General features: G+C 43.5%; 1 protein-coding gene across 3 annotated transcripts in view; it reads left to right on the plus strand.

Annotated features, from left to right (window-relative positions):
- The window catches only part of LOC135368093 (kynurenine aminotransferase-like), a 30447-nt gene that overhangs the window by 2051 nt on the left and 2476 nt on the right, over positions 1-25920 (plus strand). For all 3 annotated transcript variants that reach the window (XM_064601167.1, XM_064601168.1, XM_064601166.1), the window contains 9 exons: positions 2586-2736; positions 6722-6871; positions 7159-7245; positions 15458-15580; positions 17238-17358; positions 20150-20226; positions 23119-23208; positions 23615-23801; positions 25621-25691. In XM_064601167.1, the coding sequence (XP_064457237.1) occupies positions 2586-2736; positions 6722-6871; positions 7159-7245; positions 15458-15580; positions 17238-17358; positions 20150-20226; positions 23119-23208; positions 23615-23801; positions 25621-25691 (1057 nt within the window). The remainder of the gene's footprint in view (positions 1-2585; positions 2737-6721; positions 6872-7158; positions 7246-15457; positions 15581-17237; positions 17359-20149; positions 20227-23118; positions 23209-23614; positions 23802-25620; positions 25692-25920) is intronic.

The following is a 25920-nucleotide window of genomic DNA, read 5'->3' on the forward strand; positions in this document are numbered from 1 at the left end:
GCGCACGATGCCATCTATCGTGCGCGGGTGAAATGTTCCTTTCATTGCAAGCAGCAGTTGACGGCTTTGAATGCGCCTTGACATCCTCGGTACGCTCTCTGTCTCTATGTTCTCTTTGAGACAGCATTACAACAGATTTACCTCAGGTTTAGCTTGTTTGTTCGTTTGATAAGCCAAGTGCAGTACACTATAGATAGTGTAGTAGGCTACCTAGACCCGCAGAGAGCTAGGCCCACAGAGCATCCATTTATACTTCATCTCACTTTCGACTTCATCATCCTCATCATCTTCATAATCTTTCTCGTCCTCAGTCCACTACAGATAAAGCCTGACTTTTTAGGGTTATGCCCGATGACAACTGACATTCTCCCCCCCCCCCCCCCCCCCCCAAATTCAAATCGGCAAAGACTGGATTCAACCCGATGTTCCCCTGAAAACTGCTGAATCGGGGGATCTAACGCCATCACAACTAACGTGGGACTTTGGAAACTCTATTGTAAATGCATAACTTTGCTCGTACAAATGCCAAAACAGAAATCCTGCTGCCTTTTAGATGCATTGATTAAATACTGATACTCTTTGTCTAACGGTGTATCGTGCGCATCATGCTGAGTAAACCTAAGATTTACACCCGATTCAACCAGAATTGGGTTGAAATAAATAGTGGCCGTTATTTTTCACTTATGGAATCTGGTTGTTAAGCCTAATGGGTTTCAATCCCGTCTTCCACCCGCAAAGGAGAAATAAACTGAAACTGGTTATGGTCCCCATTTGCTAGATTTTGTTGCCCCGTGCTGTTCTGGTGCTCCCCCTCCTGTTGAATTTGTCACGAGTTAGGTCCCTGGTTTTCTGCTGCGACAAATTCTAAATTCTGCGGCACCGACTCGCAAATTCCACGATTTTCTGCGGCAAGGAGTCACTGGCTGCTTGAAACAGGAAACACTTTATTTTCTCGCGTAATGCGGGACCAAAAAATATTTTGCAAACCTAAATATTCTAAGCACTGTTACGGCTCAGCATTACACAATATCTTGCGTTCTGCTCTCACAGCAAATGCCGTCTCTCACCTACAATCATTTTATACCTGCTGAAAGATCTTTCAGCATCTGCAGAGTTTATGGGAATTGACAAATATTTGCAAATTCTGTGCAAAACATTGCAAAATTTCGAGCAAAATACGGGATTCCACAAAATTACGTCACACAGAATTTTCGTACTGTTCGTCTGGCACGTAATTTTGCGGAATCCCTTATTTTGCACGAAATTTTGCAACGTTTTGCACAGAATTTCGCAGAAATTCGATTGGGTCGAAGGAGCGATTGGCACAACGTGAACAATTATTATGACACGCGGCATCTCAGGAGAAATATTGCACTCTCACGCAAAGGAGTGGCAGAAGAAACAGCGTGCTGTGCATGCTCCAAGCTACTCCAAGGTATACACGACCCTTCGACATGCATTTGGGTCCATAACTTAAAAACCCGAGACTAGGGGACAAAAAAACGACAAACACAGACATGGTTTGTCCCCAAAGTTTGTTTTTTTGTCCCCTAGTCTCGGGTTTTTAAGTTATGGATCTATACCACCAGCTCGCTTGCTACTTCTCTATCCTCTCGTTATGCATTTGGGTTTTGGAACTGAATGAGGGTGCTTGCTCTGAATTCAGCATCTATAGCAATCACGTATTTGTCAGTTCCCATAAACTCTGCAGATGCTGAAAGATCTTTCAGCGGGTATAAAGTTTAATAATAATAATAATTGGGGCTTTACGTCGCGAGACAACTGAGATCATGAGCGACGCCACAGCGGTCGGTCTGTGGATTGCTTTTGCCCACCTGAGGGTTCTTTAACGTGCGATGAAAGCTCATCACACGGCACCCCGTATTTAACGTCCCTCGCGGAAGACGGCGTGTCTAAGCAACTTGTACCCTGCCACCAAGTTGCTGGCGTCCTCGGCCGGGTTCGAACCCGCGATCTCGGGATCAGAAGGCGAACACGCTACCAACTGAGCCACCGAGGCCGGTGGGGGTATAAAGTGATTGTAGGTGAGAGACTGCATTTGCAGTGAGAGCAGAACGCAAGATATTGTGTAATGCTGAGCTGCAACAGTGCTTAGAATATTTAGGTTTGTAAAATATTTTTTGGTCCCGCATTACGCAAGAAAATAAAGTGTTTCCTGTTTCAAGCAGCCGGTGACTCCTTGCCGCAGAAAATCGTGGAATTTGATAGTCGGTGCCGCAGAATTTAGAATTTGTCGCAGCAGAAAAGCAGGGACATAACTCACGACAAATTCAACAGGAGGGCGAGCACCAGAACAGCAACAAAATCTAGCAAATGGGGACCAAACCGGTTTCAGTTTATTTCTCCTTTGCGGGTGGAAGACGGGATGACAATGCATTACTCTGTTCGAAATTTCATGCCAAGCGAAGGACTTCACGTTGAACCCGAGATTCTGCAAAAACTCTGCAGAATTTCACGGAATCGCTGAAAACCCAGGGCATGAGTCATGAGCGAAGTCAAAGTGTACGCCTCAGACACCCCTACTGAGCATGTCAAGCACCTTATCAGAACTGGGACTGTTTCAGGGTGGAGTTTATTGCGTTGGCACTGGAGACGAACCCGGTGAATTTGGGTCAGGGCTTTCCGGACTTTGCTCCACCCGAAGTTGTGGTGAAGGCACTGGAGAATGTTCTGTGTGGCCCCAACGTTCTGCTGCACCAGTACACCAGGGGATTTGTAAGTTGTCATGTGTCTCCTATTTTTTGTATAGTTTTTGCTTTTTTTATGTGCAACGAGTGACTTCATTGATATGCACGCTTTTCATTTATTTCATTTATTTGGACCCTCGAAGAAATCATTACAGAGGGAGTGTTGATGATATTTCGAAAGCGATTGGGCTTAACACATAGAAACGAAGAAGTTCCAGTTGGTACTTGTTTTTCGCGCAAACGAATTCAAGACTTAGTCCGCCACTGCACTTGAATAATGTGCCATTTGTACATGCTCCAGGTAATGTCAGATGTTAGCGAAAATCACCTAGGCACTTACAAATAGTAACAGTTTCAGGATGGGTATTGCTTACAGGGTACGAGCTAGGGTCTCTAAATAGGGGTACAGGGTATTGCATTCCTTTTCCGCACAGAAGCTACCGTTCCGTGTTTGCGATTGGGCCGACCATATCACATGGTTACTCCTTCCAAGAATTCACCGTCCATGTTGAGTCCCCTCCATCCAAAACCGGTTTCCTCGGTTGCGAGCTGGCTCGACTGCGCGCAGTCCTTCGGCAGAGAAAGGGGAGATTGGCATCCCACTGCTAGGCGACGGGGGAGCACCGGAACCAAGACGGCAGTCCCGCTTGCTTGCCGGTGTGGCTCAGTGTCACTGCTCTGCTCTCTGTTTAGTGACTCTAGTACGTGCAACCCATGGTGGGTCTATGATACACTCGCATATGTTTTGTTGGGTTTGGAGATAGTGACTTATCTCGCGGCCGGTGCAGCCGGTTATCATCCGTTAATATCGTACACGTGTAGTAGTAGGGGGCGCTGAAGACTGTCATCGATACCCTTAAAAAGACGGGCGTGTTTGTATTGTGGGACTTCCCGGGAGATCCTCGAGCTGGTCACGGATCATTGGCATCGCAGGGTATGCAAGTATGGTAATAAATTGTTGTATTCTGCTATTTGAATGGTTGTTTCGTACTACCTCCGGCGAGGCGAACGGATGCGGAAGGCCCCGGGAGTGGGAGCCCTGTGCCTAGTTGGGCAGGGGTGGTAGTTTTCCCACAGTTTGCATTTGGGGAGGCTAAATTCCGTGCCCCATTTCTGACAACAAAGCAACACTCGCGACGTACGTATCAGACTGGATGTTGGGCGTGTCAATACTGTTGAGAATTTCACGATATCTTACACAGTTGTCAGCGCATTAATCATGTTGATGAAAAGAGAGAGAGTTTGGGAGATTGTTGACGTAAATAAAGAATTGGGGTAGACGTATAGCAGAGCCTCGTGGCATTCCAGAAGTAATCTGTAAGTAGAGTTAGTCACTGTCAGTTACGATACTGTTAGAATAGATAGGAAGCGATAAAGGTGGTGATATAGACCCATACTCAAGAAACCCTGAGACAAGGGACAAAAAAAAAAGAAGAGAAAAAAAGAAGAAAGGATGGGGGGGACAAACGCGACAAAGTCTCTAGTGTTTCGATAGTGATACTTGTGGACATTGTTGTGGTTGTCTTTCTTGCTTTGGTGCTGAGCAGTGAAGATCGTTTCAGACTGTGCATCGGTGTTTTTAGTTCATGCGGCGCGTGCCATGCCATGGAGCAGTCTAGGAGTAAAACATAGTACGCGTTGTGAAGGGGACTGGTGTTGCTGTCCGATGGATGCGAAGATAACTGTAAAGGAAACATTTGCGAGAACTGTTGTGGGCTACAAGTCAGTGAATCTGCATTGAAAAATGCTGCAGCGCGCACCATGACGCGCATATACGGAACACTACGATCAGACCTGTTCTGAATCCACACAGATACGATAGGTATATGGTCGCTTCTCCTTGTGTCTCATTGGATGCTGCCAATCTTTGCCTCCTGGGCATAGCATTCGTTGCCGCCAAAGGCGTTCTCATTGTGTTTCTATTCTAAATGGTAGCGCTGTGTGAGCTAATTTTGCTTGCATTATGTTAATTGGAACGCAAAATTTACTTGTAATGCAAGTTGTTTTTGCATTTTGGTGCCGCTTTAAACGTACCCCAATTTTCAGGAACAGGAGGATAGTCAAACCCACCCAAGAATACATCAGTAAAGCCTTGGGGCTGGCTCCGGGGAATTTTCTCCCCCAAAGTGAGACGCTGGCACCGAAGGGGACCATACGGAGTGGCAAACAGGTAACTGGGCTACCCAGTCACATGTCCGCCTGTCCGTATGGTACCGTTCCCTGCTGGCATGGACACTGTCTGCGTATTCACACGAGCAACATTCCCACGGAAGATTCTAGTGGAAGAGAGAGCAAATACACTCCTTGCAGAGACGAACTTCCATCCCGCGTTATGTTGGGCATCCACACGGTGCGGAATACCGGGAGTGGCGTACTGCGCACTTAGCAGACGACACCGTCTGCGTCTTCCTTGTCGTCTGCTACACAATATCTTGCGACTGCGTTGCAGGATATTCCCGGAGGTTTGCAGTGTGCATGAAGACAGGACGTTGACCGCTTGCGCTCAGAAAGCTGCGACGTTTTTCGCATCTTCCGTCTCCGCAGGGAATGTCGCTCGTGCGAATACACGGTCTGAGGAAGGAATGCGTCGGGGCGTGTTCCATAATCTTTTGTCCAGCACTGTGCCTACCACGTCTTACTCACTGCGAGAGTATTCAGAGTGCAAGATGTCTTGATCTCCCTTACTGCGCTGCACCAAAGACAATCTCTGGAGTTTTTATTCGCCGTATTGCCTGTGGTGATGATGTGCACGTCGAGAAGCTCCTCTGTGGCCATTAGGGTGTCAGAGCGAAACGAAAACCAGAACCAAAAACCAAAAAAAGAAACACGCTATTTTGGTGTGAACCGGAATTGAATCGAAACTGTATACTTTTTTTTTTTTTTTTTCACTCACGTGGGAGATCGAAAAATTTATTTAACGGTTTTTGATCCAAGAAAAAAACTTCGCCATTTTGGACTACGAATAGGCGAATGAAAGTGACGGCGTGTTTTCTGAAGTCATATAATGGATGCTTTACGAATGTTACGGTCACGGTGGAATGTACGTCGGTATACTATGACCCTTAGGCTCCCTTTGTAACATTTTATCGTTCGCGCACATAAACTTGGAGGTACATATGTGACCGGTTGTGACTCTCTACTAATGTGCCGTAGTGTTCGTTTTAATTTCAGCCGCCCAAACTTTCCTCAAGTAAACAACGACCCAAGGGGGCTGCGTAACGGCTTCTCCATCGGTAACGCCACGCATCGCGTCCCTTGTATGAGAGCAGCGAAGTTGAATACATTTAGGTATCCGCGAGGGCAAGCGCGTGCGAAGTGGCGCCTCTTTGGTGGACGAGACACGTGAGTGAAGGTGTTCCTCAATTTGTCTCGTGTGGTGGTGCTTGTTGGCTAGGCAGCAACAGCAGACATTCGGATGGGATGGGATCGCACCAATCCAGCAAGAAAGTTCTTTACGTATGACATCACGACAAACAAGTCCGTCCGTATCATGCGCTTCAAGAAAGGAGAAAGCCTATTTGAACAGACAGTCACCTACAGGAACCAGGCGCTATCAATTTCGCTGCTGCCTATTAATATTAAATACCATGTATGCGGAATAAACGGGTTTACATTTTGCAACATTCATTTTTTTTCTGGGAATGAATATGGCCACCAGAAGCGGAACCAGTTAAAAACGGTATGAACTGCGTTTCTTTTTTTTTTTTGCTCTGGAGCAGAACCAGTACCATAACGTTTATGGTAGAACCGACACGAAAACCGGAACGAAAAAGGTTTCGGTTGGACACCCTGGTGGCCATGACAGCTTTCCGGTAGCATGTGGGAACGTTAACGGCTAATTTGGAGCTCTAGACTTGCTGAACGAAGAAACAAAAAAACAAACAAACAAACAAAATCCAAGCCTTTTCTTTTTTTCTTTCTTTTTTTGTGCTGGTATTTCAGCAACTGTGGAGTAGCGCTTTTGTAACTACGAAGTACCAACGAGGCTGTAAGCCAATTCTTTGACATTCCAGGGTCATCCAAGACTAGTGAACGCCCTGGCCAAGCTGTATTCACGATTGACTGGCCACTCCATTGATCCAAAGAAGGAAGTCTTAGTCACTGCTGGGGCCTACGAAGCACTCTACTCCACTTTCTTGGGATTGGTGAATCCTGGTGATGAGGTGACCACCTTTTTAAGGACAGATACATTGGACTTGAACTTGACATTAACCAGAATTAACAGAAAACAGACAAATACTCTAGATTTCCTTTTGAGTTCAAAAGGATGAGGTGATCGAGAGCGTGGCACCACATATATGTTTCATATGCGGTACGGGTTTCTGGATGTGGACGTTCTTTGAAGAACGTGCCTCACAGACGCAAAGTGATTTGATCACGTGTTGTATTGACATTGTATACGTGGAATGCCAATGTGAGAACCTTGCAACATGACTTTCTTTTTGAACAGGTGATTATCATTGAACCCTTCTTTGATTGTTATGAGCCAATGACCATAATGGCTGGTGGAGTGCCTGTCTTCATCCCCCTGCGTCCGGTAAGTCGACTACATCCACGAATTCCTTGGAGCAGAATGAACAACAAAATGTATTCGCAATCAATGTTGGGTTGCTTTAGAAGTTACTCATTGCCGAAATGCTCTAACAACTTGAATCTCATATTTTCTCGCAAAAGAAAAAAGGAAATGCCCAGAAAATGCAAGTTTGCATAATTTGTGCACCTACATTTTTTCTGTGCTGATATCTGGCCTGTGAAATTTTAATGTTTTTTGCTTGACAAACAATTTTTTGCAATACCATCAGTGCTGCCAAAGTTACTGTGTCGGTACTGTTTCATTTCTGTTCGCCATCCGATCATGGTCTACTGGCACGATAGACTGCACTGTCACTCGAACTGCGTAACAAACATGAAAAAAAAAAGTGCACAAACACTATGAATAAGGTCTCTGGCTTTCTGCTGCGGCAAATTCACAATTCTGAGGCACCGACTTGAAAATTCTGCGATGTTCCGCAGCAACGAGTCAAGGACTGCTTTGAACGGGAACCACCTCATTTTCTTGGAAAATGGGGAACAAAAAATAGTTTAGAAGGTTACAGGTTCAAAGCACTGTTGTGGCAGAGCATTACATACATGGTATCTTGTTTTGTCCTCTGAGAAAGAATGCCATCTATCACCTGCAATCATTTTATACTTGTTGAAATACCTTTCAGCATGTACGGAGTTTGTAGAAACTTTGTAGGAAGTTTATAGAAATGTATACGAAGAGGGGAGTCCAGTCCTGTAGATCACATAAACAAAATACAGAAACCGACACTGAAGATTTTTGTTTAAGTTTAATTTGTACAAGCTTTCGCGTGGAGGTCCACGCTTCCTCAGGTACAAAGTGAAGTAGTGACACACATAAGTATATATAGTATAGACATATACACGACTAAACACACTGCTGTACAAAGAAAGGGAAGGGGAAAGGAGATATGGTGCCACATGTCTGTGTACAATGAATTGCTGGGCAGACAGATAAGTGACCTCTAACAGTTTAAGAACAGTAAAAGGTCGGAAGGGGGGTCAGGAGTATGGGAAACGAGTGGCCCAGAATGGACAAAAGGGAAGGTTACGGATTATCTAACTGAGAGCCAGACGATGACTGAAGCGAAGATTCAAGGCTTGTGCACAAATAAATATAGATATATAACTATTAAATCTAAATAAGCGGATATAACGAGCCAGGACTAAGATTCGGACCATTTGGTGTGAGACGCTTGAATTGCGAAATTAAGTAGAACTCTCCATTCTTAGGTTTAATGTCAGTGCAGAACCCAGATTCTAGCAATATAATTTTCAAATCAGTTTCAAAATTATGATTAGGTTGATTGAAATGAATGGCGACAGGAGTTTGGCAGGCATTTAAGGAAGTTTAAGGGCATTTAAGGAAGTTTATAGGAAGGAGTTTACAATACATGCTTCTTGAATTCAAAGTTCGGAATTTGCCCATGAAAATGCCCATGAAAATGCCCATGAAAATGCCCATGTTGAAATAGCCCATGACTTTAGTGTAATTTTTTTGTCGTTCACTGTGACAAGAGATGTAATTCTTCTGTGGGCCCCTACTCTTTAATGGTACATGATCGTGTTTCATGCTTTTCAGGTGAATACATACTGGGATAACTACTACCTTGATTTCAAAATTTGATATCAGGAAGTGCCATGTTATGCAGATATGCTGTAATTATTTCTGAATTGCTTCTTCTTTGCTGGAGTGTGTTTGTCTCACCTCGGAAGGTTACATTTTTGGGACACCCCTTTTTGTTCCTGGGCTCTAGGCATTATTTAAGAGTCTTAATTTTTTGAAGTGCACACCCCAGACATCAAATCTAAATCCCCAAGTGCCACAGCTAAACTGCACACGGGAGGGACGTTGCCCCTTCCTCAGGCAAAGTACGCACAATAAAGTTGGGGCTCACATTATCTTAAGCTAAACTACACTCTGTCTGTGTTAATCCTGCAGAATGAGCAGTTTCGTAAAGCAGGCTTCACCTCATGCACGGAAGCGTCAGGTGAAGCCCACTTTCAGGAGGTGTCGTTCATATTCGGCAAATAAACAAAATACAGAAGCCGACACTGAAGATTTTTGTTTAAGTTTAATTTGTACAAGCTTTCGCGTGGAGGTCCACGCTTCCTCAGGTACAAAGTGAAGTAGTGACACACATAAGTTTATATAGTATAGACATATACACGACTAAACACACTGCTGTACAAAGAAAGGGAAGAGGAAAGGAGATATGGTGCCACATGTCTGTGTACAATGAATAGCTGGGCAGACGGATAAGTGACCTCTAACCGTTTAAGAACAGTAAAAGGTGTTGTTGTGAACAAAAAGGCTCGCCAACCCAGTTTCGCGGAAGGGGGGTCAGGAGTATGGGAAACGAGTGGCCCAGAATGGACAAAAGGGAAGGTTACGGATTATCTAACGGAGTACCAGACGATGACTGAAAGTGGGGATTCAAGAATCGTGCACAAATAAATATAGATATATAACTATTAAGTTTACATAAGCGGATATAACGAGCCAGGAGTAAGATTCAGACCACTTGGTGTGAGACACTTGAATTGCGAAATTAAGTAGGACTCTCTATTCTTACGTTTATTGCCGGTGCGGAACCCAGATTCTAGCAATATAATTTTCAAATCAGTTTCAAAATCGTAATTAGGTTGATTGAAGTGAATGGCGACAGGAGTTTGGCGGGCATTTAGGATATCAAATTTGTGGCCATAAAATCTTTTTCTCATTGTGTTGGAGGTTTCACCGATGTATTGTGAATTGCACTTGCAGCAGAATATCAAGTAACAAATATTGGGTGAATTACAGTGGAGTGAATGACGAATTTTCAAACAGAAGTCACCCAAAGTGCTACGGGCAATGGTGGATAAATTGGCGCGATAAATTTACAGGTCTGGCACCGTGTACTACCACAGGGATAGGGATTTGATTTCGCAATTCAAGTGTCTCACACCAAATGGTCTGAATCTTAGTCCTGGCTCGTTATATCTGCTTATGTAAATGTAATAGTTTTATATCTATATTTATTTGTGCACAATTCTTGAATCCCCACTTTCAGTCATCGTCTGGTACATAATCCGTTAGATAATCCGTAACCTTCCCTTTGTCCATTCTGGGCCACTCGTTTCCCATACTCCTGACCCCCCTTTACACGAAACTGGGTTGGCGAGCCTTTTTGTTCACAATAACACCTTTTACTGTTCTTGAACGGTTAGAAGTCACTTATCTGTCTGCCCAGCAATTCATTATACACAGACATGTGGCACCATATCTCCTTTCCCCTTCCCTTTCTTTGTACAGCAGTGTGTTTAGTCGTGTATATGTCTATACTATATATACTTATGGCTAGTTCCATCTCAAATCGAACAATCCGGTGCACTTGATGTCTCGAATGAACGGGAAAAAAATATATGTTGAAGCCATCGGTGAGTTAGGAGAAATAAACGGTTTCCGAATTCTCTGCGCTGCGCGGTTCGGGAAGTAGGAGAGGAGGAAAAAACTGCCTCTCATAAGACGATGTCGTCACGCGCGGGTTTGAGCGTTCGCTACAAGGCTATTTCTTGTCGCATTATAGAAATTTCTTGATCTGGCTTTAGACCACTTAGGGCACAATAGGATCCTGCACTGGCAGTGCTGTCTCCGTTTTTGTTTGTCTACAAAAAAATATCAAAGTTGACTCAAAGTGCCGAAAAGCACCGGATTCACTGCAACTTTGCGGACGATGTACAAAACGGATAAGATTGAGCTTTATGCCGTTTAATTTGTCATTCATGTGGCTATCGAATGATGTATAATTTGTTGCTCTACTCTGTCAGGAACGTAAGCGATACCTCTTTCAGTAACACCATACCACCGAAAAATGACGAATTTCGGAAGCCTTTATCTAAAAAACCCCACCAAAAACTTGCCTCGAAAATTTTATATTGTGTAGGTAGTTCCTTAGACTATGCGCAGAAGAAAAATCAAAAGTCGGACTTTATCGGTAGGCGCACTGTGAATTTTTTGCCAGCCCTATACGCAGAGCGCATTCAAGCCTTGGCACCTTGTCCCGCCTGTTGCAAAATCGAATTTTCCAAAGGGACTTTCAACTTCTGTCTTCACATAAAAAGTAATTGCTATCATTTGCAACCGTTCTGAGCGCTTGCGTTCATAATAGTGTTGTAATCGCTGAATGTAGATTGTGGAGCAACCATATGTGCTCACATTTTTTGCGGGATGACGCACATGCATTGCAAGTGCTGGGAGCCCGTCAAGAACAGAATGCTTTAGAATACTTTTGCGTCTTTATAAGAGGTATATTTGTCCACGGTGATCATATCGAAGCATATTTACAGTACACAGAATAACAAGAACTTGACAGCGAAGAAGACAAGGTGACGAAGGTAAGAAGGTAACGTAAGTTATCCAGAGCATTCTGAGTGGATGAGAGTGCTCATGTCATGAACTGCTTTAGGCCGTTGTGGAAGCCACTTTCCTTTATGTTACTTTTGACGGCAGGTTCTTGTTAGATTTTCTTTCAAATGTGGGCAACATTGCTGCGTGTTGTGATTCAGCCACATTTGCTGTGAAGTACTTGAAGCAGCTTCTGCATAGCTGACCCACTTCTGTTACGCCTTCGGCTTGATCTGCTGGAACCACAGTCTTTATGGCAGCTACGCCGATCTCCGAAGAAAAGCGAAAATCCTTTGTCTATAGCACATTTTTCTTGTGTATGGGGCGGTAGTCAGCGAAATCCACACGATCAGCACTGTACAACGAAGAAGTCATTGAGGTAGGTGTGATACCAGGACGACACACTACAGTAATGCAGATGTCGTCGCACACTCTGTATAAGGGCACTCCATGCACTTCTGTAGTCGAGAAGTGAGTGAAGCGTCTTCTGTGTGTAGGCGAAACTTTGCGCAAGGTGTCTTCAGGGAGTAAATGCGATCAGGACCTTCCCATGGTCGCAGCATGTCGAACCGAATGACATATTGGACAGCGGCGCCGGTCGGGCTGTTTCGGCAAGGTTCACAAAAGGCACCATGAATTAGCCTTGAGTGTGTGCGTATGACACTACAACATTTTCCTCAGTGTAATTTCCCCCCTCCGAGGTCATGAGGCCGTAGGAAAGGAAATGTTTCAAAGAATACTGGAAGTCACTGCGTCCCTCCTGCCATAATGCGTACAGTAAATATGCTTGTTTAGAATAACCCTGAACAGATATGCCTCTTACAAAGATGTAAAATCATTATGTTCTTTCCTTGATCCCAGCACTTGCAATACATGTGACATCCCGCAAAAATGCGAGCACATCTGGTTGCTCCACAATCTAGATTCAGCGATTACACCATTGTTATGAACGCAAACGCTCAGAGCCTTGAAAAGGAAACCTTGAAACCTCAGAATGGTTTCAAATGACAGCAATTACTTTTTATATGAAGACAGAAGTTGAAAGTCCCTTTGGAAAATTCGATTTTGCAACACGCGGGACACGGTGCCTCCGCTTGAATGCGCTCCGCGTATAGGGTTGGCAAAAAATTCACAGTGCGCCTACCGATCAAGTCCGAATTTTGATTTTGCTTCTGTGCATAGTCTAAGGAACTACCTACAACATATAAAATTTTCGAGGTAAGTTTTTGGTGGGGTTTTTTAGATAAAGGCTTCCGAAATTCGTCATTTTTCGGTGGTATGGTGCTATTAAAAGAGGTATCGCTTACGTTCCTTACAGAGTAGAGCAACAAATTATACATCATTCGATAGCCCTATGAATGACAAATTAAACGGCATAAAGCTCAGTCTTATCCGTTTTGTACATCGTCCGCAAAGCTGCAGTGAATATGGTGTTTTTCGGCACTTTGAGTCAACTTTGATATTTTTTTGCAGACAAACAAAAACCGGTACAGCACTGCCAACGAAGGATCCTATTGTGCCCTAAGTGGTCTAAAGCCAGATCAAGAAATTACTATAATGCGAGAAGAAATGGCCTTGTAGCGAACGCTCAAACCCGCTCGCGACGACGTCGCCTTATGAGAGGCAGTTTTTTCCTCCTCTCCTAGTTCCCGAACCGCGCAGCGCAGAGAATTTGGAAAGCGTTTATTTCTCCTAACTCACCGATGGCTTCAGCATATATTTTTTTCCCATTCATTGGAGACATCAAGTGTACCGGATTGTTCGATTTGAGATGGAACTAGCCTTATGTGTGTCACCACTTCACTTTGTACCTGGGGAAGCGTGGACCTCCACGCGAAAGCTTGTACAAATTAAACTTAAACAAAAATCTTCAGTGTTGGCTTCTGTATTTTATTTATGTGATCTACAGCAGCGTTTCCCAAACTTTTGGCGGTGACGGACCCCCGCAAGCGATGAGAACCAATTCACGGACCCCCCCATAAACTTCAAGTATTCTGGCAAGTACGTGCGAGTTTTCCCGCTTACTTCTTTTGCGCTCCGGCTGCACGAGGCACCCTCGTCGTCACTGTTTGCGCCAGCGTGTGCTCCCTTCGCTGTCTCCAGCTAACGTTTCATTAGGCTGATGGTCAACGTGTCCCCCTTTATATTTATGAAGACAAAGGCCACACACTTCTTGTTTGTATGTGTATGACGCAGACAAACGTGCATTGCAGGACTTTTCTATCAGAAATTAGAAGCTAGCCGTTGAAGCATGCTTGTAGCAATTTTGGAAGTCCTGGGTGTTTGGAAATCGGGCAGCATGTACGAGCGCGTGTTTGTCGGGACGAAAATCCTCCGAAATGTGAGAGACGGTCGCGGACCCCCACGGACACTCTCGCGGACCCCCAGGGGTCCGCGGACCACACTTTGGGAAACACTGATCTACAGGACTTGACTCCCCTCTTCGTATACGATTTGGCAAATAGTTGAATATTCCCAAACCCGAATATTGGGTATCGAATACTTCGAGTGATTCATATTCGATTTGAATATATGTCAGACCCGAATATCCGTACCACGCCTAAAACTAACTGATTCCGTGAAATTCTGTTCGCGAAATTTCACGGAATCGCGGAAAACCCAGTGCCTTAACTATTATCTTAGCGCACAACGCAATGAAAAAGGCGAACATAGCATGCTTTCAGTTACCAGTGCGACTTGTGACGTTTTCAGCACACTCTCACTGTATTTCACCTGTAGGGTGAACAGTAGTGGGCAAGGCACTTTGCTTCCAGATCATCGATGGTTGCGTGGTAGATGACTACTTCTTTCACACTTGTGCATGCAAAAACTGGTGTATAAAAATCTTGGAATTTTGTGTCATTTTAATATCGTTACGAATGTTCCCATGCAGTTTGCGCGCCCTGAACTTTTGTGACTTACGTGGGAGAAAAAGTGCGAGCAAATACTGTAGTATACAATTCGCATGGCTTGTCTTGAAACTGATGAAAGTTTTCAAAAATATTTCTGCGCATTTCTTTTATTCATAGTGCTCATACATCTTGCTGTCGTCGTGTATGCTTGAGATGCATGTGCAACAGAATATATTTGTATTTCTAGCTGTAACATCTGAGCGCACAAACAATATGTGACCCAAGAAAGCTTCCTAATTGTCATCATCCTATCATTGGGTGCATCTAATGGCAGCAAACGAGAATAAGCACTAAGGCTATTAAAACTTGTGTGACTGATATTATTGGTAAAGTATAGATTTGCAATAACAGTTCTTGTTGATAGAGGCAAGAACAACTTGTTTATGTGTAGAGCCTTGTGTTGTAGCGCTAAATGAAGGAAAACTCTCGATGATAAGATCACCACCACGAACTTGCTCTGTGGTGACAAGACATTTTCTCCAATTTTATTGTTCTAGAGGACAGCTAAGAATTTTGTGTCGTTAATAGGTTTGAACCGGTTTTGCAGGGAAGTAGAACAACCATCTGTACACTGTTGCTATGCTGTATGCTATTTACATAATTTTCCGTGACAGTTACCGCCAAACTTTTCCGACTTCTGGAGGCCACAGAACTGTCGCGAGTTAACAGCATATTCCTACTATCCAAATAAATTATCGTTATTAAGTTATCTAAATTATCAAAGTATGCATTATCAAATAATTATGCAAATTTAGCACATACAGATGCTGTAAGTGCTAAGTGACATTCTCTACTCCTTCAGTGATGTAGTTGACAATTCTGCAAAAGCTATGCATGTACAGGCTGTGTAATTGAACTTTTTTTGTTTCACTGTTACGGGCTTTCAGAAGAAGGAGAGTGGAACCATGTCCAGTGCAGATTGGGTTTTGGATCCTGAGGAGCTGGAATCAAAGTTCAGCAAAAAGACGAAGCTAATTATCGTTAATACACCGCATAATCCCCTTGGAAAGGTATGCACGAGAGCTTTTTGTTCAGTGTGTACTTACGAAAAGTGTCTTGGAGCTCATGTATGGGGCTCTCTGAGGCAGGAAATTGACATTTCCGCTAAGTGAGACTTATAAATCCATGGGATTCACAGATCTATGGGATTCCTCAGGCAACAACGACAAAATTGAAATATGACTGGGAAACGACTAGTGTGGTTCCCAAAACGTACCTATTTTACGAGTGAGGCAAATTTGCATTTTTTTATCTCCTCAGATGCAAGCCTTAAAACCTTCAGAACTTCGGAGGCAATGCTATCCACCCCTGACAATATGTGAAAAAAAAAAAAAAATTCAGCTGAATATGTTGAATAGTTATGAAGATATGCGGCGTCAAACTTTGTAGGAAACGCAATAATAAAAGATTCCTACAAAGTTTGTCGTCGCATATCTTCATAACTATTCAACACATCCAGCTGATTTTTTTTTTTTTTTTTTTTCACATATTGTCAAAATGCCCACATCTGGATGATGATTCATTAAGAAATAACCACCAATTATTTTCAGCTGCTTTCAGCACCCGTATGCCTCCTGGGGATGAGGCTTTAATATACGTTTGAAAGAAAAAATTGGAGAGGTCGACGGTAGCACCCTGCCTGATTCGGCGTGAAATCACCCAGCAGTAGAACAGCGTAGAGCAGTCTCTTCTCGATATATCTGTGGCTTCAGAGGCGGATCCAGGATTTTTCTGGGGGTGGGGGCCTTGCCCAGCGGCATAGCACAAGGGGACAGGGGTGCAAGATTTTTTGGTGAGCAAATTATCGACACAGAGAAAAAAAAATCAAAATAAATAAGTGAAACTATCTAAACTATCAAAGAAATCTAAACTCCTTAACATTGGGCGCTCGTAGAACAATCTTCTGGGCGCCTCAAAGGTGGGGCACTTTAAGCGAGGTTTGATATAGCACGCTGGTGTAAAATTCTGTGCTGTCTGTGCTTCGGCGGTAGACTGTGTCCATTGAGACAGCAGTGCATATTTTCAAACTCAAGCATCAGAAGCACAATGTCCATCAAGCGGCTCCTATTGCATGCGGGGGGGAGGGGGGGGGAGAATCCCATGTATTCCCGTGTCTTGTGTGGGGGCGCTGAGAACCCAAGCTATGCCGTTGGTCCTGTCCTGCATGCTATTACATTACCAGGTTCAATGGAAACACTATGATAGAAATTGTTCTAGTGTTTGGCTCATTTGCATAGTTAAACGCATGCTCGTTTCACGATTTAAAAAAAAGGAGGATAGGTTCCAGTAATGGTTGCCTCCAATTCTGTTCTCTCATATTTTTCCTGAAAACATTAGTGGTTAATTAATGAATTTCAAGTAATTAGTCATCTACTCTCCCACAGGAAATACGCCTGGTCACATAACCCGCCTGCAAAAAATGGCAACAGTGCTGCTGTAACATCTTTTTATCTTAAAAAAAAAATCTGTAGAGGATAAAAGCAAACATTCCTGTATATGCTGCTTAAGTTTTGCTCATATGTTGTACTCTCTCTCACTGATGTGTGCCCTGAGCATTGACAAAAATGATCATAGAGCCTTGCAGGGTGTCACAGTCAGACGGCCAATCAATCAATCAATCATGTTCACTGTGGCTACCCTTAGCCTGAACCTCGATGTCACCCTTAGGTGTTCAGCAGAGAGGAATTGGAGGTGATTGGCTCCCTTTGCAAGAAGTACGACGTCATTTGTGTCATGGATGAGGTGTACGAGTGGATTGTTTACCGGGGATGCAAGCATGTCAGGATGAGTAAGTAAGACCTCTATTGTCGTAACGTGTCCCATTGTGCAGTTCCTTTGAGTATGATCAGCTACGAGCAGAGTTGTACGTAATGCGTTACTAGTAATCAATTACTTTTTTCAGTAATTTTTAACGTAATCAATTAATTTTGTGAGGAAGTAATTTTCCAAGTAATCTGATTACAATCTTCAGTAATCGATTATTGAGTAATCGATTACTTTTTTAACCTTCTGTCAACAATGGCAACCATTTTCAGCGAACCAATCTGTTCTTCTGTTCCACCACGAGTTCGACTGAAACAATGGTGCAGAGGTCACTGTGAGGGCTGTCTCTAGTCCACACGTGTTCCATGCACACCACAGTAATATGATAATCCCTTGCAACCGCGACCTACTGGAGCAACAGTAAAATAGGTGACTGTACTGACAAATTGATAGTAACAAAATGAACTGGATGTTTCGATGTTGTTTTAAATGTGTATATAAATCTGTAATAAACGCGTGTATGTGTTTTGTATGTTGCTTTCAAATGTATTTGTGAATTTCACTTATCATGTATGTTGGTGTTTCATATTAGAATTTGCAACAAGAGCTGCATGGTTGCATTCACTGCAGGCTTGTTGGCTTTGCTATGGGCCACAATTTAAAAGTAATGGGTAAAGTAACACGTTACATTTTTAAGCTGTAACGTATTACATTTTTGATGAAGTAATTTGTAACGGTAAAGAATTACTTTTTGTGCAGTAGTAACAGTAATTGTAATCAGTTACTTTTTTTGAGTAACGTGTACAACTCTGGCTACGAGGAACTGTTTTTTCGATCCGCAGGGAGTTGTCAACTAAAGGAGGTCGACTGTGCTTGTACTGTTCTCATTTCGTCACCGCCGAGTGGCTTATTACTTGCAAAATTTACGGATGTAGTGCCACGAAACGTTATCCATCAACTACTCGCTCAGTACACATTGAAATGCCCTATAAATAGAGCTACGCATTCGATTGCCCTACAGATAGAGTATGAAGTTTTGGGGGAAATCTTTTTTTTTGCTTCTAAATTCGGGTTTAAAAATCAGGTTAATAAGCATGTGCTCTAAATTCACGCAAATTCGGCTGAAAAAAAAAACTTCCAGTAAGGACTGCATTTGCTGCCAAACAAGTTTGTGTGCGTTCCTGCAGATGTTTCAGTGAGGGCAATTTGCCGGGTAAAAATCTGTTTTCAGCCTATAGAGGCAACCTTCAGTTCGGGGCGCAAATTTGGGGAAGAATAGGGATAAATAAAAGAAATTCAGGCTCTACCTGTAAACCGTATCATTTGGCTTATGTTTCGATGGATTGCAAAAAATTAGTGGTGCGCGAATCCAAATATTTTAAGTCGAATTGAATGGGGGAAAAAATTCCGAATACCAAATCGGATACGTATAGAATATTCGTGCAAAATTTACAATATCTGACTTTCACACTAAAAGTTCCATTTTGTAGCCCATGACCTTAGTGTAATTTTTCTGGCATTAACTGTCACAAGAGAGACATGCAATTCTTCCGTTTAAAGACCCTACTCTTTAATTTTACATGAGAGTGCTTCCCGCTTTCCAAGTGAGCCTACACTTACTGGAGTGGTTACCTTCATTTAAAAATTTTATGTCAGGCAGTAGCATGTTATACGGATGGGGCTGTAATTGTTTCAGACAACCACAGGCCATTTGTGAAACAAACGAATTGGCATCCTGCCTCAGCTTTGCCATGAACACCCTTTAGTTTCTTTGCACTCGCCCTAGGAAGTTGCACTACTGAAATTTTAGTTGTAAAGGACATCTTTAAGATACCCTTCTTGTTCGTGGGCTATAGTCATTATTCGAGAGTCCTAACTTTTTAAAGGCAACCTCACAGCCATCAAATCAAAGTCCTTCGTCGGCACCGCAAAAACTGCATTCGGGAGGGGCGCCACCCCTTCCACAGACAATGTCTATACAAAACTAAGTTTAGATTACGTTGTCTCAAACGAAACACCGTCCCATCAGGTGAAGCCCACTTTCGGGCAATGTCGTTCATATTCGTGGAAGATTCGAATATTCGAAAATTCAAATATTGGATATTCAATTCGCAAATTGAATAGTTCGAGCGTTTGATATTCGACTCAAATCTGACAACTCGAACATTCGCACACCCCAACAAAAAACAGAATATCAAACACATGACAGCGCAGCGTTGTAGGCACAGACACAAGCACACCTCATTCTACATGAGTAGCATTAATTTAAGTTGGCCACATTAACTGCTTATAGGCCCAGGTACACCACTGACACCTGATGGTGGGTGTCTGCCACCTGCGCTGTTGATTCACATGGTTTTGGTCTCACCTGATTTGCACGCAAAAATCTGGCGATAGATATGCTCTTTTCAGTATTTTTGAAAGATGAGGTAGCTTCAAATAGAATAACCGCCTCCAACTTGCTACTCAGATTTCCCCAAAAACCTGCAATGGAAAAGTTGATTGACGTATCTTAGGTACTTTGTCAAGTAGCCCTTAACACGCTCGCAGTAGCTAGCAACATTTGGGAGCTTGCACGTAAATTGCCTCAATTCGGCTTTTGTGTTTATCGGAGTACATGCTCATTTCATGTTTAAGATGTTTATACACGAGCGGGGTTCACGGGAATTACAGTGCTGCTGCCAGAGTAACTTTGATGTGTATGATTCGTGGCGTCCTAACTAGCCTTTGTATCATGGTGACCAGCAACACCTTTTGTGTGTGTACGTGTGCGCTTTTTTTTTTTTCATGTCTATCTTGCATTTTTCCTTCTGCAGACACCCTACCTGGTATGTGGGATCGCACAATCACAATTGGCAGTGCCGGGAAGACCTTCAGTGTGACTGGATGGAAGGTACTGCAGAGATGGTTTGCCATTAGACATCGCGCGTTCGACATGTTTAACATTTGCCGCTTGCATCGATCCCGTCGTATGAATGCGTGTATGAGTGAGCAAAAATGTAAGAGTGAAAGGAGGATGAGAGAGAGAGTGGCTGGTTTGTCCCTTCAGATGACGCACCCTGGAAGTCTCTGAGAAGGCGTGTTAGCTTAGCTCAATTGGTAGAGCCCTGGACCGGTAATCCAGAAGACATGAGTGCGAGTCCTACAGCTGGCTAACCTTTTCAGCGACTTTCATCTTTCATCGTTAATTTCATAGGCAATTTGAGGCTTTGTTTGTATTTGTCCCCTCTATGTTGTTCCAGCCTCAGAACATCAGTTCTCTCATGTTAAAAATAGTGCCCGATTTTTACCTCCCCCAAATCTGAGAAAGGCATTTAATGCGAAAAAGTCACTCCTTATTTATACATAAGGCCCTTCCTTTTCTGCAATTCTGCAAAAATAGGCGGAATTGCGGGTCTGCCGCGGAATATGAGGTTTTGCGCAGAATTTTGCAGAAACCGTGCACTTAATTCAGTTTATGCGCGAAATGAACAGACTTTGCTCATCGCACCAGGTAGGCTTGCGTTACAGTTCAGACGTGCCAACCAAATAAGGCCCCATCTGTGTTCTGGAACAACCCTCTGGCTCTTCTCTCTAACCTTCAACTCTGATTCTGGAGTGGAGCTGACCCCTGCCCTTTGGTGTCCATAGCTGTTAAGTACCCCTGTGTGACAGTAAAGTATGTACATGCAGAGAGGTCACTTAGCGAGCACTGTTTGATAGTCAGTGACAAACGTCACTCCTTCTCAGAAGAGAGTACAACGTATCTTGTTACGCTAAGTCACAAAAGTTTTTAGAGTTGTAACCGTGTTTCTTCACACTAAGAGCTAACAGAGAGTATTCTCTGGCTGAACTAGGGCAATTTGCTTTTCACTGCAGAAAAATGCAGAATTCATAGTTCCCTGCTGCGGAATTCAGGATTTGCCGCAGCAGAAAAAGAAGGGCCTTATTTATACACAACTGGTACAAGTCATTTGTGAGCCACGCATGAGGCAAACACTCGATAGTGTTTGCCATTGTTGTGCTATTAAAGCTCAGCTCCGCCGATTTTCGACTGCGACAGAATGGAGCCATGCTTGGGCTGTGCATTCGTTTCCGCACAGGGACCATACATGTGAAAAATTTTCACCCATTTGTTTGTAGTTTTTGAGAAAACAATTTTTTAAATTTCCCTGGCACGGCGGTCCTGTGGTCGGCAAACCCTGACCAATCCCGGCTTCGTCCTGGCTTAGCCGCGCTCGTGGCTTGGCTAACGCCAAATCGTCGATGCGATGGCGAAGATCTATGGGCGAAGGTGAATGTTTTGGGTGTGTTCCGTGATAATTGCTGTCTTTAATAGCCTAAAAGATAGTTTTGCCGGTCTTCTTTAACACGCCTTACAGGATGGCCTCGTTGTGCAACGACGGCCGTCGTGAGCGGACATTCTGTGCCCGAACTGTGCTTCATGCTACCAACAAGATCTAACACCTAACGTGTGACGTACTCGTACACATTCTCAATAGCTTTGGCAGCGCACTATGCGCGGACTTGCTGCGCGTGCAGAAAGCACCACCAAAGCTATTGAGAACGAGAACGAGTACGTGCTCGAAGACGAAGTATTTCTTATAAGAAACGTGATAAAACGGTGCGGTGGTCCCCAATAGCTCGTGACAGCTATTTCAGCACGATACAGCGGCCATGACGGAGTGTAAACACAAACTGGTTGCCAGGCAGAGCTGGCTAGGTGTGGCTATCCAATCCGCGCAGTTCCAAGTATGACGTCACAAGTGGAACCGCCGCCCGGTAGTTTTTCTCAAATTTCTCATGAAGGAGTATGGAAATTTGGAAAGCAACGTGCGTTTATGAATGAAGTTGGGACCACGGTTCTGAATATCACAACGTCTTGATACTTTCGGAACAGCAGCGGAGCTGCACTTTAAGGTACTGAGTTGTCCACGGGGTGCCATGATAGGTGGTCTTCCGTCACAGCCATAACCTTTGAATGCCTTCAGTTGTACGGGCAGTTACACGGAATGTCATTTTCCCCAGCTAAGAATGTACGGGGAGATTCACATTTTTATGTGAATTTGTGAAACATTTGGAAAAATGCTTTCCTAAGCAGATATGATGGCGTGGACGCAAGCAAGACTGTGGATGACACCCACAAAGAAAATAGCCTAAACTTTTGCAGCGAATACACATGCACATAGCCAGCCAGAAAAAGACAAAAATGGATAAGAGCCTGAACCGGTAAAATGACGTAGACTATGAACTGCCCTCGATTCTAATGGTCGCCCATAGAAACTTTTTCAATTCCTGCCCGTTGGTTCATGATGTCGTAATAGTCTAGTTTTCAGTCAACGTGCTTTCATTGTAAACAATGGGTAGGGCCTGACTTTTTAGGGTTAAACCCGTATGCGCCTGATATTTGCCCCTGAACGAAATCTGTAAAATTCGGGTTTAACCCGAATCTACCCGAAAGCATCTGGGTCGCGTGGCACACTCATAAGCGTGCATTAAAATAAAGTTTGATAACATTGCTAAACATTAGTTCCATGTTACGACAAATTTATATTAAACAAAAAAAAAATCACCCAAATACACCCGAATTCCTGACAACAGAATATGCCGTAACGGGATTTAACCCGAATACACCCGAATTTTCAAATGAAAAATATCACCCGATATTTACCCCCGAATTTTGCCAAAAATAAAACCAGAAAAAGTCAGGCCCTAACAATGGGCTGCTCGAATGCTTGCACACAGACTTGTTGTCATGTTTCCCACATGTGGATTGCACTGATGTAATTAACCCGTGTTTTTACAGTTAGGGTGGGCCTATGGACCAGAGCACCTTCTGAAGCCACTTCAGTTGTTGCACCAGAACTGCGTCTACACAGTATGCACTCCCACGCAGGTTTGTATCTTCCGCAACCATTTTTAATGCGGAGCGCGCAATTCTTCTGGCGTCTCGTGTATCTCCCCTCTTCAATTTTACTCTCTGCGAACGATCCACTCAAAAATATGCCAGACATAAAAAACAAACCGAAAAGAAAAAGAAAAATATTTAGTGTACCGAATGGGGTGCAACCAGTATCCTTTGGTTTTCGAGCCCCCACGCCTTACCACGGTGATACGGACGGGCTGCCATGGGCGCGTATTAAATAAATAAATAAATAAAATAAAATAATGGCACGCAGCACTTACGCAGTGACGACATACCGAAATCACAAATATGCAGGTAGTCGTGTCCCTAAAGTGGCAGGATCTCTCGCAAATTTTTGTGCTATTACGCATATTTTTTATGCATATATTTTGCGTAGGAAGCTGTAGCCATAGGACTGGAAACTGAGATGGAGAGAATAGATGACCCAAACGGGTACTGGAATGACCTGTCGAGATCCCTGGAGCAAAAGAGGGACCGTATCTGCGCTTTTCTAGACACCGTGGGCATGGCTCCCACCATTCCAGAAGGAGGATATTTCCTCATCGCTGACTTTTCAAAATTGGGTAAGTACCAGTTTGTGCAGTATAATAGAAAGGGGGAAAAGTAGTAATAATCATGCAGAAAGAGACCATGTAACGCGGAAGAGTGTTTCGTCCACGTACCTTGATGTAACCGGTGCATCAAATAAACAAAAACGGGTGTAACAAACGCAACAACGTCCACTATTTGCAAGATCTCTCTACTGTTGAAACCAGCATACTTTCTGTAATGGCATAGTGTTCCTTTCCTGTGCATTGGTCTACTCAGCATACGAGGAAGAAGCCCCGGTGTGGTCCCTGGTCTGTATAAATTATGGTGCAATCCCGTTAATTCAAAATATCTTCTTTCGAACATCCAGATATAATTTGAACTCGTGCTTGGGTCCCAGCAAGGCCACGTGTGTTTCAGTGGGGGAAATTGTGCGGTAATTTGAACACATAAATGTATACACAGTTCTATTCGAACATGATCGCAGTGTCGCGCCCAACTCCCGAACACACATTTGCTCGGAAGTGGCCACTCCACATTATTCAAACTGATCTTCGGTCCCCTTCAAGTTTGAATTAATAGGATTGTGCTGTACGTGCATCTACAATAAAATGCACTCTCCCACTGACTCACCCTTGCTCAGGTCCTCCTCTCCCGAATTGCAACACTTCACTGTCGGCTTCCTCATTTCGTTCTTTCCTGTCCTGGAAGTGCATACTTTTATGTGTGACATAAACATGACAAAATTTGTGCAAATTGAAAATTTGCTATGCAAACATCTTGTTCGTACAATGTAAAAAACAATCTGTTGCACACGTACAAATACAAGATAGGCATAAATTTATGAATTAATGATCACTGTTACAGCTGATAATGCTCTAAGTTAAACTGGTGACAGATCATACAGTCTTCGTCATACGGGACTTGGCGGGGATCGCGGAAAAGTCTGAATAATCGAGCAGTCCAGAGAAACGGACTTCAGTTCAAAAGTCAACTTTATTAAACACTAGTAGTCCTAAAAATGCGTCTAAGCCTTCTTGGCAGACAGTCCTCTATCTTCGCCCCACGACATGGTCTTCTACTTTCCGTAGCAACATTTCGGCACTGTATATGGACGAGAGCACCGCCGTGCCCTCATTGGCTCAAAGCTTGACGACTGCACCGTGTCGGGCTCTTGAGGGTCGGTCCCACTTTCCGATTTCTCGAGCGTGTGGCGAATGGTCTCGTCGTCGCTCAGCTCGGCACGTGATAGCAACGCATCATTTGGGCCCTCGGGCCTTATTTTTAGGGGTGTGCGGATATTCGAGTTCTCGAATTTGAACCAAATACTAGTCACTCAAAGTGTTTCATTCATGAATCGAATAACCAATATTCGGATTTCCGAATACAGTATATAAGACTATTCGCAGAATATGAATGACACCCACCTCTTGAAAGTGGGCTTCACCCTCGTCAGTACTCATAAAAACAATGATAACAAATAAAATGAAATAGACAGCTGAAAGAATATACTGCTATACTGCAATTCAAAATCTTGCAGGCAATTTCATTAGCACAGTAACCTGAGCTACACCGTGATCCTGTGCTGTTGAAAATGACATATACATAAAATTCATGGGTGACAGGAGCCAACAAGTCAATGACTATCGCTGTCAGCATGAATATCATTTGAATGCATATCGTGCAGTTTTGTGGGGAATGTTTTTTATTTGTTTACGGTAGTACCTCAAGGCGCTCCATTGGGGCATTACATGAGGGGGAATTACATGTTATGTTGCATGTGGGAATGCCTGGTTACTCCCTTAAGTCATGCCTTTCCAATTTACTGTTCCAATTTACCAATTTTTATTGCAGCTGGCAAGTTAGACTTGAGTGGTGATGGACCGAGGGACTACCAATTTGCACGGTGGCTGTCGCGAAACAAAGTATGTTAGACAGAGAATAATCTTTCAAACCTGGGTCATTCAGAGCCTGAAGCTTCCGGGAAATATTTTTTTCTAAATTTGGGACGTAAAAATCGGGTAAATAAACACGTGCACTAAATTCATGCGAATTCGGGTGGAAAAACTTCCATTACGCTAAAATCTGGGAGAAATCGGGCTCAGTTATTCAAACTAACTGTAGCGGTTTGGTACAAACGGAGATGTAACTGCA

This window comes from Ornithodoros turicata, chromosome 9, assembly GCF_037126465.1.
Source record: "Ornithodoros turicata isolate Travis chromosome 9, ASM3712646v1, whole genome shotgun sequence".
NCBI lineage: Eukaryota > Metazoa > Arthropoda > Arachnida > Ixodida > Argasidae > Ornithodoros > Ornithodoros turicata.